Here is a 10,926-nt window from a genome sequence, read left to right on the forward strand (position 1 = left end):
CTTTTCGTGAGCGAGTTACGTGTTCGCCACTTTAAATGATGTGTCAGGGTATGGCAAGTCTTCAAAAGTCTTTTACAAGTGATACACACAAGGAAGAGAATTTATGGATGTTAACATCTTTATTGGGAGGAACACTTACTTACTCCTTCATCAGGTAAATAAATGATATGGGGCAGAGAATATATATATATATATATATATATATATATGTGTGTGTGTGTATGTATGTATGTATGTACCTGTAAGAACAACAAAAGTTATAAGAGCAACAAAGGAGGAAACTTAACAAGGAAAGCCAACAAACAGTTGGCGCTGATAGGTGATGAGCAATGGAAGCCAACACTTCATTTATAACTGATTGGTAATAGACAATGGGCAAATGGGATACCGAGGGTAATTAGCACTGATTGGTTATAGAATGGAAATAGGTAATAGAATAGAAATGACAAATAGAAGCTAGCTCGATAATTAGCAAAGGGAGTGGGTCACTAAGAATATTATATGTTTTATTCATTGTTCCCATACATCTTGCTGTTAGCTTCATCCACCATTACTGGAGGGATAATTATTATGACATGGCCTTTCACCAAAGACCCCAATCCTGCATTCGAACACAAGGTTCGTCAGTGTCATGCTGAACGCAAGGTTCGCCAGTGTCATGCTGAACACAAGATTCGTCAGTGTCATGCTGAACGCAAGGTTCGCCAGTGTCATGCTGAACGCAAGGTTCGTCAGTGTCATGCTGAACGCAAGGTTCGTCAGTGTCATGCTGAACGCAAGGTTCGCCAGTGTCATGCGGAACACAAGGTTCGTCAGTGTCATGCTGAACACAAGGTTCGTCAGTGTCATGCTGAACGCAAGGTTCGCCAGTGTCATGCGGAACACAAGGTTCGTCAGTGTCATGCTGGACACAAGGTTCGTCAGTGTCATGCGGAACACAAGGTTCGTCAGTGCCATGCTGAACACAAGGTTCGTCAGTGTCATGCTGAACACAAGGTTCGTCAGTGTCATGCTGAAAGCAAGGTTCGTCAAGGTTCGCCAGTGTCATGCGGAACACAAGGTTCGTCAGTGTCATGCTGAACACAAGGTTCGTCAGTGTCATGCTGAACACAAGGTTCGTCAGTGTCATGCTGAACACAAGGTTCGCCAGTGTCATGCTTAACGCAAGGTTCGCCAGTGTCATGCTGAAAGCAAGGTTCGTCAAGGTTCGCCAGTGTCATGCGGAACACAAGGTTCGTCAGTGTCATGCAGAACACAAGGTTCGTCAGTGTCATGCTGAACACAAGGTTCGTCAGTGTCATGCTGAACACAAGGTTCGCCAGTGTGCTGATGAACAGTTCGCCTCCGCTTTTGTGGGCTTTTGTGTCACCACAGGCATATATCCGGACTAACGAGGTGTCTCTGTACTGGCTCCATCCATCATTCGGGTCAGTGTCATCTCAGCTAAGGCCTCATGGATAGGGGGTGGTTCAGATGTTTCCGACATTGACACAATGTGGACTGGAGGTTGAATGTGAGTATAGTTTGGTACCGGTGAATCGCCAAAGCTGGGATGGTAGTGTGAGGAAAGGCGTACACTCCCATCAGACGTTTCACGTAGGGGCGAGTAGGCCTGTTGGGGTGTATTTGAACGGACATTAACTGGTTGGGTGCAGGTGCTGCCACTGGACCTTTTCTTGTCAGACATCACATTGTATGGTTCAGCCAAATATGTACCATTACCTGCAATATGTAGTGTGTCATGTCCCGGCCTGTCAGACATGACATTCGGTGAAGTTTCCCCCTCGATCAGTCCAAAAAGTGGAATATTGCCAACCGGAGAAGCGTTTCCAGACACGTCGACAGGGCCTGACAAGCGGGGTATATCACAATCTGCTTCTGTTCCAGCTAACGCAGGTTCTTCTTGGTAGGCCATTTCGGTGTTGATCACCTTGTACTGGGGGTCACACTGTGTCTTCTCATCAAAGTGGCTTTTTACACTTGTACTTTCTGTATGATAATGTTCCTTGGGATGATAATACCGACTTCCAGGACCACGGTGACGGCCCTTCTCCTTTGGCGGCTCAACTTCCAAGCCTTCTGTGCTCTGATATTCAACAGTGACAGTTTCCTGACCGAGTGGTGCACCCTCATGTTTTCTTTGCTGGTCAAGCTGTGACTGAATGATTAAATTACTAACATATGGTGCCATGTTAGATCCGTCCATAGCGGGAGAACTCTGCATTACCTTCTCTTTTACTTCCGATTCTCTGTCGTCGTGGTGACTATCTATTATTGGGTGGCTGTGAAAACTGGGGTGTGGTTCATGGTTCCATTCCATTGTTGCATCATCGTTGACTGAACGAGTTTCACTCTCATCCTCTCCAGGGTAGCTTTGGAGCTTGTTATTCTCCAGCGACGAGAGATTACTGACTTTGTGCATGTTTGATTCGCCTCCTGTCGTTAAATTCGAATTGTGATCTACCGCATTGTTAGCACGGACTGGGATATTCCAAATATTGGGACTGATTTTGTCAGTATCCTTTTTTGAAATTGTAAAATCTTTGAACGCATCCTCAAAGTTATTTTCTGCTCTTTGAATGTTTTGAATAAAGTGGATAGTTTCCTTCTTGAGAGTGAATTTCTTCTCGTCATCAATTACACTTCCTGGATTGGAAATTTTAAAAAATCATTCATAACATGTTTGTAATTGTGACCAAGTAATTGTTAAATAAATTGTTAAAATAATACCTTTGTTTGAAATTTTAAGTATTTTATTGTTACAAGAACTATGATATTATCTACAGACCTTTTGGTTATCTATGTATGAAGAAGAAACCTTTCAAGAAAACACCTGTAAAAATGTTGAGGTATTTATGAATAAGCAGTTAACTCATCATTCATGTGGAATGTGTTACTGACCAGGCGATCGACCAATGTCACTGTTCATCTGTGTGTTGTCGTATCTTGCTTCCCACTGAACACCTCCCCAAGGCATGGTTCCATGTGTTGGATCTGTCCTTTGCGTCGATGCCATTGCTAATGGCTTGGTTTCAGAAAAGGTGTTTGAATCCCATGAATTTTGATCAAATTGTTGTCTGCTGTATGAATCTGACAATTCTTGTTGTCCTTTGGTTCTCCTTTCACTACCGCTCTGCGATGTAAGAACTTGTGTTCGCATGTGTAGTCGAGGGCGTTGAGCTTCTATCAACGATTCTGAAACAGAGTGAGTTAATGAGTGAGTGATTGCATGAACTGCATCAATAATTAAAAAAACATTCGTGGCTAACTCATACAATGGAATAGCAAGATACATGAGTGTTGTTTAACACCGCAGTCAGTAGGTGAGGTGAAATGGGGTTTAACGTCGCGTCCAAGAATATTGCACTTATATAGCGACGTGCATGCACGTGTATGTATGTGTGTGGCTGCTTGTACTAGTCCGGACTGATGCCGATTTATAGTGCTAGGTCACTGAGATACCATGCCGCAGTTAAACATGAATACCCCACTCAGACACAGTATACTGACTCCGAGCCGACCAGTCCTTGTTTAAGCCCCTTAATGCCGTGCGCCAGGCAGGGTAACAACAAGTACCGTCTTTTCACGTCTTTTGGTATGACGCCGTCGGGGATCGAACCCCGGACCTTCCGCTCTCCGGGCGGACGCTCTACCATTAGACCACGGAGGCGGTCCGCAGTCAGTAATATACCAGCTGTATGTTATATACTTGAGTTGCGATCAGGCAAAGTAGTGACTAGGTGTACCTGTCATCATGCATGACACCACCTATTCGCGCAGGTCATCGACTCAGACCATCTGATCTATGTTAGCCCACTCTTAAGACACCCATAAGCTACACACAACGAACATTAAATCTAACCGAAATATGTTTTCATTATTTGTTTGCCATGGTGATTATATTTTTAATACACAAAACATTTGGTCATCTACAATGAAGACGGCTTTTCGAGAAGACAGTATGCAATTTGTTGTGAAATACACAATGCATTCTAAAGCATATATGGCTGACCAGGAGATGGACCAATGCTGCTGTTCCTGTTCTCGTATCTTGCTTCCCATTGACCTCCTTCCAATGTAATGTTTCCCAGTGTAGGATCCTCCCTTAGGGTTGGTGTCGTGGCTATGGCGTTGGTTTCTGAGAACTGGTTTGAATCACTTGAAGGTTTGTCAGGGTGACGCTGTCGTCTCCTGTCTGAATGTGACATCCCCCCACGTCTTCCTTCACCCCTTCGCTGCCTGGTACTAGATCGCAGTTCAGATCGCTGAGTTGCTGTCAACTTTTCTGAAATATGGGTTAGAAACACAGACATCATACACTAAACATTAAACCTAAGGACTTGAACCTGTATATGTTCATGTATCAGTATCTTTGCAAGTACAACACTTTGTTGAAACTGAATACAAAGGAACTGTCAACATACACTACTTGCATGTAATACATTCACATTATGTGTTTATAGATTAGTCTTATCTTGGGACTTTTGAAGTTTGAAAAATATTTATTTCAAACCTTTTATGTTAATAGGAAAAAGGCAATTCTCGGTTTCGAAATAGTTTCTTCGGATGTTTAAAACGGAACCAATTGGCAGTGCTTGGAAGTTTGATGCGGTCTGGAAACACACCTGGGTGCCGTTGTACAAAGCGATCTTAGCGCTAAGGTGATCGTAACTCCCATACCGTAACATAGACTTACGACAGTCGTGGCGCTAATGTTGTTTTGAACAACAGTACCCGGATGTATATCAATCCAGGTAGTTATGTCTCATTGATTACCATTGTGTGGACCTTGATTGGAATCAGGTTCCAGATAGTGGTTCATAGTACCCCCATCGGTGTAACTGATATACCTTCAATTGCCTGTATGGTGCCCTGGTATCCACATTGTCCACAGACTCGGATGAAGACAATCCACCATTTGTCTCGGGTGAACAGAATGTCAAGTAGTCGCGTGTTTATGTCCGCAATAGTTCTTCCATGCTGAATCATTTTGTTGAGTTCATCCTTTGATAGAAAATAAAAGTAAAAAAATATAAAAATATATCTTCCGCTTTCTCTATGATCCCATGGTATTCACGTTGGCGACACCAGCGTTTGTGTTGAGTAATCAGATATCAAGTAGAATAATTTCAATTTCTGTATCCGATTTTCCATGGTGAATAATGTTTTAAACACATTTAGTATGAAATTTGATTGACGTATATTCAGCTGGACCCAATACTTTGTGCTGTAAAAACAAACCATACCGTAGGATTTCCCGGAGGCTGTGTTCCCTAATGGCTATGCATGTGTAATACGTGAATGGCTGTATGGAAATCGATACGAACTAGTGAAGGTGCAGTTCGGATTCGTTGCATTAACGTGGGGATAGGTTCCCTGGTGTTTAAATATTTAAATTTTAAATTTTACTGTCCATCGATGACAGGTTTTATTTAGTTTAAATATATGTATTAAAAATGTATAATTTCTCGTCACGATATGCCAGAAATATTGCCGATGTGACGTAAAGCATTAACTCAGTCACTCACTCATTAACGTGGAGATTGAAATGAAGAAAAGGTCCCAGGAATCCATTTAAATTTTACTGCCCATCGATGACAGTTTTTATTTAGTTTAAATATATGTATTAAAAATGTATAATTTCTCGACACGATATGGCTGAAATATTGCCGATGTGATTTAAAGCATTAACTCACTCACTCACTTATTAACATGGGGACTGAAATGAAGAAAAGGTCCCAAGAATCTATTTCATGTGAGAGATAACTAAAGAGGATGAGTGAGTGAGTATGGTTTTACGCCGCTTTTAGCCATATTCCAGCAATATCACGTAGCGGACACCAGAAATGGGCTTAACACATTGTACCCATGTCTGGATTCGAACCCGGGTCTTCGGCGTGACGAGCAAACGCGTTAACCACTAGGCCAACTGACTGCCCCTGTTTACACAGAACAACGTGATATCAACTATCGCAGCTTAAAGCCTTGAAGGTTATGTATAGAAGTTGAATATGAAATGTTTGTACCTGTCACTGAAGAAGTTGACTTCTTTTATGTGCAATCAGTAAAGACGTCATAGGATTCTGACTCTCTAGTTATTACTCTTTCTCCAGGTGTATGTGGTTAGTACATTGCATTGTGAACATTCACATTTGTTTAAGAACTGACTTTGATATAAACGTAGTGGATATATTTTAATGCGTCTCATGAAAATGCAGTGTGGGTGCTCACAAGCAGCTATACATGGTATCCATAGGACAGAATATACTTACACAGTACGGTTCATAACCATCCACAGTAAGAATTCCGGTCTCACGAATCATTGGGAGCATTACTGATGGGTCCATACCGTAAATTACTTTCCTATATACCCCTTTCACAGCCTTCTCCATCACTTTTCCCATTTCGCGGGAAGACATCTGAAAACGAGAAACAATTGTTCGAATGAATGAGCAGATGGTTTTATGTCAAACATTGAACCAACTGATATGGCTAAACGAATGTCATTGCTCAGGGACCAGTTGAAAACTTCATTCCTTGAGTTTTAATCAAGAGGCTCAATATATGGTCTTGTTAGAGGAAATTTCCTTAAAATTGCACGCTTGGTCGCACAAGCCCCGCCCCTCCCTCCCATGCCTCATACTGAGGTGCTATTGGAAAAAATATGGTTTGAGTGTCTGCAAAAAACATAAATTGTTCAAAATGTATCGGAATTGACCCTTCAAGTCACTTGTTTGGCTTATTAAAATCAGGCATGGGTATGAGTGGGATTAAAGGATTGAAATATACAACGGCAATGTGACAATGGCCATTCGCATCACAAATTAAGGTCACTATTCGGTGAGAAAACACTGTGCGAAACGTACTATTTCTTCAATTGAATTTATTGTTCGCGTTTTGGTACTTTCATTTATGTTGCTGTGAGACTTTTCTGGCGCGGTCGGGTAGCCTAGTGGTTAAAGCGTTCACTCGTCACGCTGAAGACCCGTGTTCGATTCCCGACATGGGTACAATGTGTGAAGCCCATTTCTGGTATCCCCCGCCGTGATATTGCTGGAATATTGCTAAAAGCGGCGTAAAACCATACCCACTCATTCACTGAGACTATTCTGTGTTTGGTTGGTTGGTTTGTTGTTTAACGCCGCACTCAGCAATATTCCAGCCATATGACGGCGGTCTGTAAATAATCGAGCCTGGACCAGCCAGTCCAGTGATTGATATCATGAGTATCAATCCACGCAATTGGGATCGATGACATGCATCGACCAAGTCAGCGAGCCTGACCACCCGATCCCGTTAGTCGCCTACGACAAGCATATTCACCTTTTACGGCAAGCATGGGTTGCTGAAGACCTATTCTCCGTTCAAAATATTCACTGATCTGTGTATAAAAGGATGAAGCTTCGATCGCACTTACTACTTCTCTTTTGGCGGGATGCTGATCACAACTTGTCCTACTCAGACAGTGACAATAGTTTTCGAATTATCATGGAACGTGAATGTTTCTCGGAAGATGAACTGGTGATTTCGAAAGAAGTACAAGTGAACACCTACCTGTGACCAACAATAGTGGCGAAAATAATCGGGATAACCCCATCTTGGGCACATTGGTTTGTTTGGTTAGTATATTTTCTCCTTATCTCAATATCGGGGGCACGGGTGGCCCAGTCGTCTAAGGCGCCGCGATTCGCTATGCAGAGTTGCGTCCCTTGGGCACGCCAGAAACCTATGATTGTGGGTTCGAGTCCCGGTTCGCCCCAATTATGTTTCTAGGTTTGTCAGCACCATACCCGTGCTCGTGGGTTTCACCGAAGTGGTAAAGGTCTGAGACCTGCATCGCTTCGGGCTTTCCTCCCACATAAAGCTGACAAGCCGCGTTATAACCGGAATACTGTTAAAAGCGGCATTTAACTCAACTCACTCCCTCGTTATCACAATATCCCGTTGTAGTATTGAAATAGCACTACAGTTGCAGCGGCATGTCATAGACTCTGTGAATCCGCGTCACTTGCTGACGTGTTCCATTACACTATACACATGGCTACTAGTAAGTGTTTTATGATACGATCTTAGCGCTAAGACTATTGTAAGCCTATGTTAAAGTATGGGAGTTAAGATCATCTTAGCGCTAAGATCGCTTTGTGCAAGTGGGCCCTGGACTGACTGCTGGCACACATTATGCAATAATCTACCGCAGTTACATGTTGTTGGGAGATGGGTGACTGAAGGTAAGAAAATACCGTTCTGGTTAATTATGATTAATTGGCTACACAAATGTTTCGATGTATATCTTTATGAAGGAGCGGACTGAGGGTGTGGGTATGTGTGGAACCCGCGCCCGTAAAATTGAAAAGAAAAATATCGTACGATGTTAAACTTATATAATTCACTTGACACGCCCCCACTTGCCATACTCGTGACATACATGAATTCATTACTTACTTACTAACTTATTATTGGAGATTAAACGTGCGCCTTCCGACATGATGTGTATTTCGCACACGGATGAATCCATTACTTTAACCGGTATAATATGTACAACACAGGTCTCCCAACAACTAATGAAACATGAACTAACTTAACGTTTTGATACTTTTTTCTCGGGCATCGTATTGTACATCATACTGGCTACATAATGATGTACTATTTTTCATGATACTTGCACTTCAAGGAATTCAGATTGTTATCTATCATCGAACTTTTGAACTGTTCTCTAATGACATGTTCATGCGTTTGTTTTTCATCAGCGGTATACGTTATGTTTGTAGCAGTGAACTAATGCTTTTTCTCGCTCAAGTTAAATATCAGTTCATGCCGGAACTACTGTCAGCCGGCCTCGGTGACACTATGTCATCAGTAATAGAATTCATAATAAATAGGTCATTTGTTTCCCTGTCAAAATCTTATCTCATCTCAACTGCTACTCATGAAAATATCAACATTGTCGGGGCACTCGGTGATATGAATATGTTGTTTGACAAGAAAACACAAATATCCACTACATATTACCTTACAGTGAAAAGAAGGAGTGTAATTACCTTCCGATATTTGCACATGGGTAGTTTAGTCATTGTTGCTAGCGGCTGTTCGGTAGCCTGGTGGTTAAAGATCCCGCTAGTCACCACGAAGGCCTGGGTTCGATTTCCCACATGGGTCAAAGTGTGAAGCTCTGACATGGCTGGAATACTGCCAAAAGCTGCGTAAAACCTTACTCACTCACTCATGGTTGAGATCAATACGGTCAAACTTGAAATTTGGCAAGACGTCAAAAACATTGGGTTGACTTGTATCAAGTTTCTCGTCAAGGTTCACATTATACGTTTGTCTTCATACTTTCTTCACATGGAGTAATAGATAGACAGTGCCGTAGCCAGCTGTATAGAAAACAGTTTTATTTGAAACGAGTTGGGGACAAGTGATACTTATACAAATATTTGATACTTATACAAATCATTTCACCGAATGAATTCACTCTGGACAGATAATCCGTAACTTCTCATAGATCGTAGGTTATTCTCTGAAACTAAAAACTCAAAATGGTGGCACTGCAGATACACGTAAAAGAAATATAAGGCCTTTGGACCAGGCTGTCAGACGGCTGATACACCAGCAACGGCCTACACAATCAGCCAGGTCACACTTTGTAACAAACGTACCTTCAGCTATAAGGGGACGTTTTGTTAGTCGATAACACCGCAGTCGTTGGTGTTCCAGATATGTCACGACGACCTGTACAGGGTTTGGCTCAGGTAGACACACCTGATAATGATCAATGTTTCACGCCGTCAAGACTCTCTCTCTCTCTCTCCGAGCTTTTATTTGTGGGCGGTGAAATGCCAATCACGTAACACGTACCTACAAATAGATTGACGTTATTTCCGGCCAACCCTTTTCTTGTTTACCTCGGCGGCGAAGCTTAGGGTTGAGATTTGATTGTTGGTTTAAAATAAATACGAGGTAAGGTGACCACATATGAACACGATTGTGTAGCCTGGGATATGTTTTGCAAGTATCAACGCATAAATAACCCCTTACTTACAGCAGACGGAACATTCCGAGGAAATTGAAATTGTTTACGAAGTGAGCACTTCCTGGTTACTGATTTGCATTAATAGACAACCGCTAAGAGGCGTGTCCCGCGTGACCTATCGGAAATCATTAATGTCGCGATGCGATGAATGCCGCGGTACCACGGGGTCCCAGTGTATAGAGGGGTGAGATTGTTTTTCAATATACGAATATATTATGTTATACTCGCTATCATCGAGTTCCTGTGAGCTAACTGGCTTCATCCGAAACATAGGTATTACTAAGAGTGGATATGTGACGATTGCGATGCAGGATAACTATCAGATCAAGAACAAATGACACTCCTACGTTCAGTATTAAACTATAATGCATAATTAGCAGTCATTAATTTATTATACATGGTAAACTGACGCACCTTGACTGACAGTATCCAGTTCTGGTACTCATCTAGTGCCCCCGTCAGTATACAGGCGATGGTCCACAGCCCAGCTTCATCAGAATGAGGCTGCACCTACCCGGATGTGCCATCGTCAAGGCGCGAATTTAAAAACGAAGCTAGTTGATGGCTCGAGTTGTGATAAATGACAATGGAGATGGTGAACAATTGCTGGACATGAAGAGAAATTTGACTGTTGGAAAGTTGAAGTCATCCCTCTTGTCATATAGTATTGTGGATATATTTTATATCCAATATATCCAAATTTGAAACACATGAGGCAGTTTCACTGGTCTCTTTTTATTTCCCCAAAAATGCCCGCCAAAATGAAGGTATATGTAAGTCAATGTTAAAACTGAATGTCAATGGATTTTAAAAATATAAATGAAGACGACGAATATTTAGTGACAAGTTATTGAAGCATGGCATTCCTACCCCTTTCTCCCTTCTTGTCAGATAGC

General features: G+C 42.1%; 1 protein-coding gene and 1 long non-coding RNA gene across 5 annotated transcripts in view; one reads left to right on the plus strand and one right to left on the minus strand.

The window, feature by feature from the left end:
* LOC125378244 overlaps positions 1–10,926 on the plus strand; it is a 45,215-nt gene that overhangs the window by 8,536 nt on the left and 25,753 nt on the right. The window contains exon 1 of one of the 3 annotated variants that reach the window (XR_007220146.1): positions 8,143–8,228. The exons of 1 other annotated variant lie outside the window; for it this stretch is intronic. This is a non-coding gene — a long non-coding RNA (uncharacterized LOC125378244). Of the gene's footprint in view, positions 1–8,142; positions 8,229–10,108; positions 10,215–10,926 lie in introns of those variants that run through there. One more of the 3 variants, XR_007220145.1, reaches the window with a different exon arrangement.
* Positions 490–10,920, minus strand: LOC124117163. Of its 2 annotated transcripts, none has more exons than XM_048393539.1 (6): positions 10,445–10,920; positions 6,273–6,419; positions 4,851–5,004; positions 4,013–4,285; positions 2,902–3,195; positions 490–2,646 (listed from the first exon to the last, which is right to left on the minus strand). In XM_048393539.1, exons 2-6 carry the CDS (start codon positions 6,417–6,419, stop codon positions 1,388–1,390), a joined length of 2,127 nt encoding a protein of 708 aa, XP_048249496.1. In that variant the 5' UTR covers positions 10,445–10,920; the 3' UTR covers positions 490–1,387. The 2 variants fall into 2 exon arrangements, with proteins under 2 accessions (XP_048249496.1, XP_048249497.1); XM_048393540.1 differs by lacking the exon at positions 10,445–10,920 and adding an exon at positions 9,657–10,060.

The sequence above is a fragment of the Haliotis rufescens genome, unplaced genomic scaffold (genome assembly GCF_023055435.1).
Source record: "Haliotis rufescens isolate VD_foot unplaced genomic scaffold, xgHalRufe1.0.p SCAF_12, whole genome shotgun sequence".
NCBI classification, from domain to species: Eukaryota; Metazoa; Mollusca; class Gastropoda; order Lepetellida; family Haliotidae; genus Haliotis; species Haliotis rufescens.

What these genes read in the sequence shown, in the direction of transcription:
- LOC124117163 (XM_048393539.1), bottom strand. Translation starts at nt 6,419, where the DNA reads ATGTCTTCCCGCGAAATGGGAAAAGTGATGGAGAAGGCTGTGAAAGGG. An exon ending in CAGCATTGGTCCATCTCCTG is followed by an intron (nt 3,196 to 4,012) that starts GTCAGCCATATA and finishes ACTCTGTTTCAG; the next exon opens with AATCGTTGATAGAAGCTCAA. An exon ending in TGACATTGGTCGATCGCCTG is followed by an intron (nt 2,647 to 2,901) that starts GTCAGTAACACA and finishes TTTCCAATCCAG; the next exon opens with GAAGTGTAATTGATGACGAG.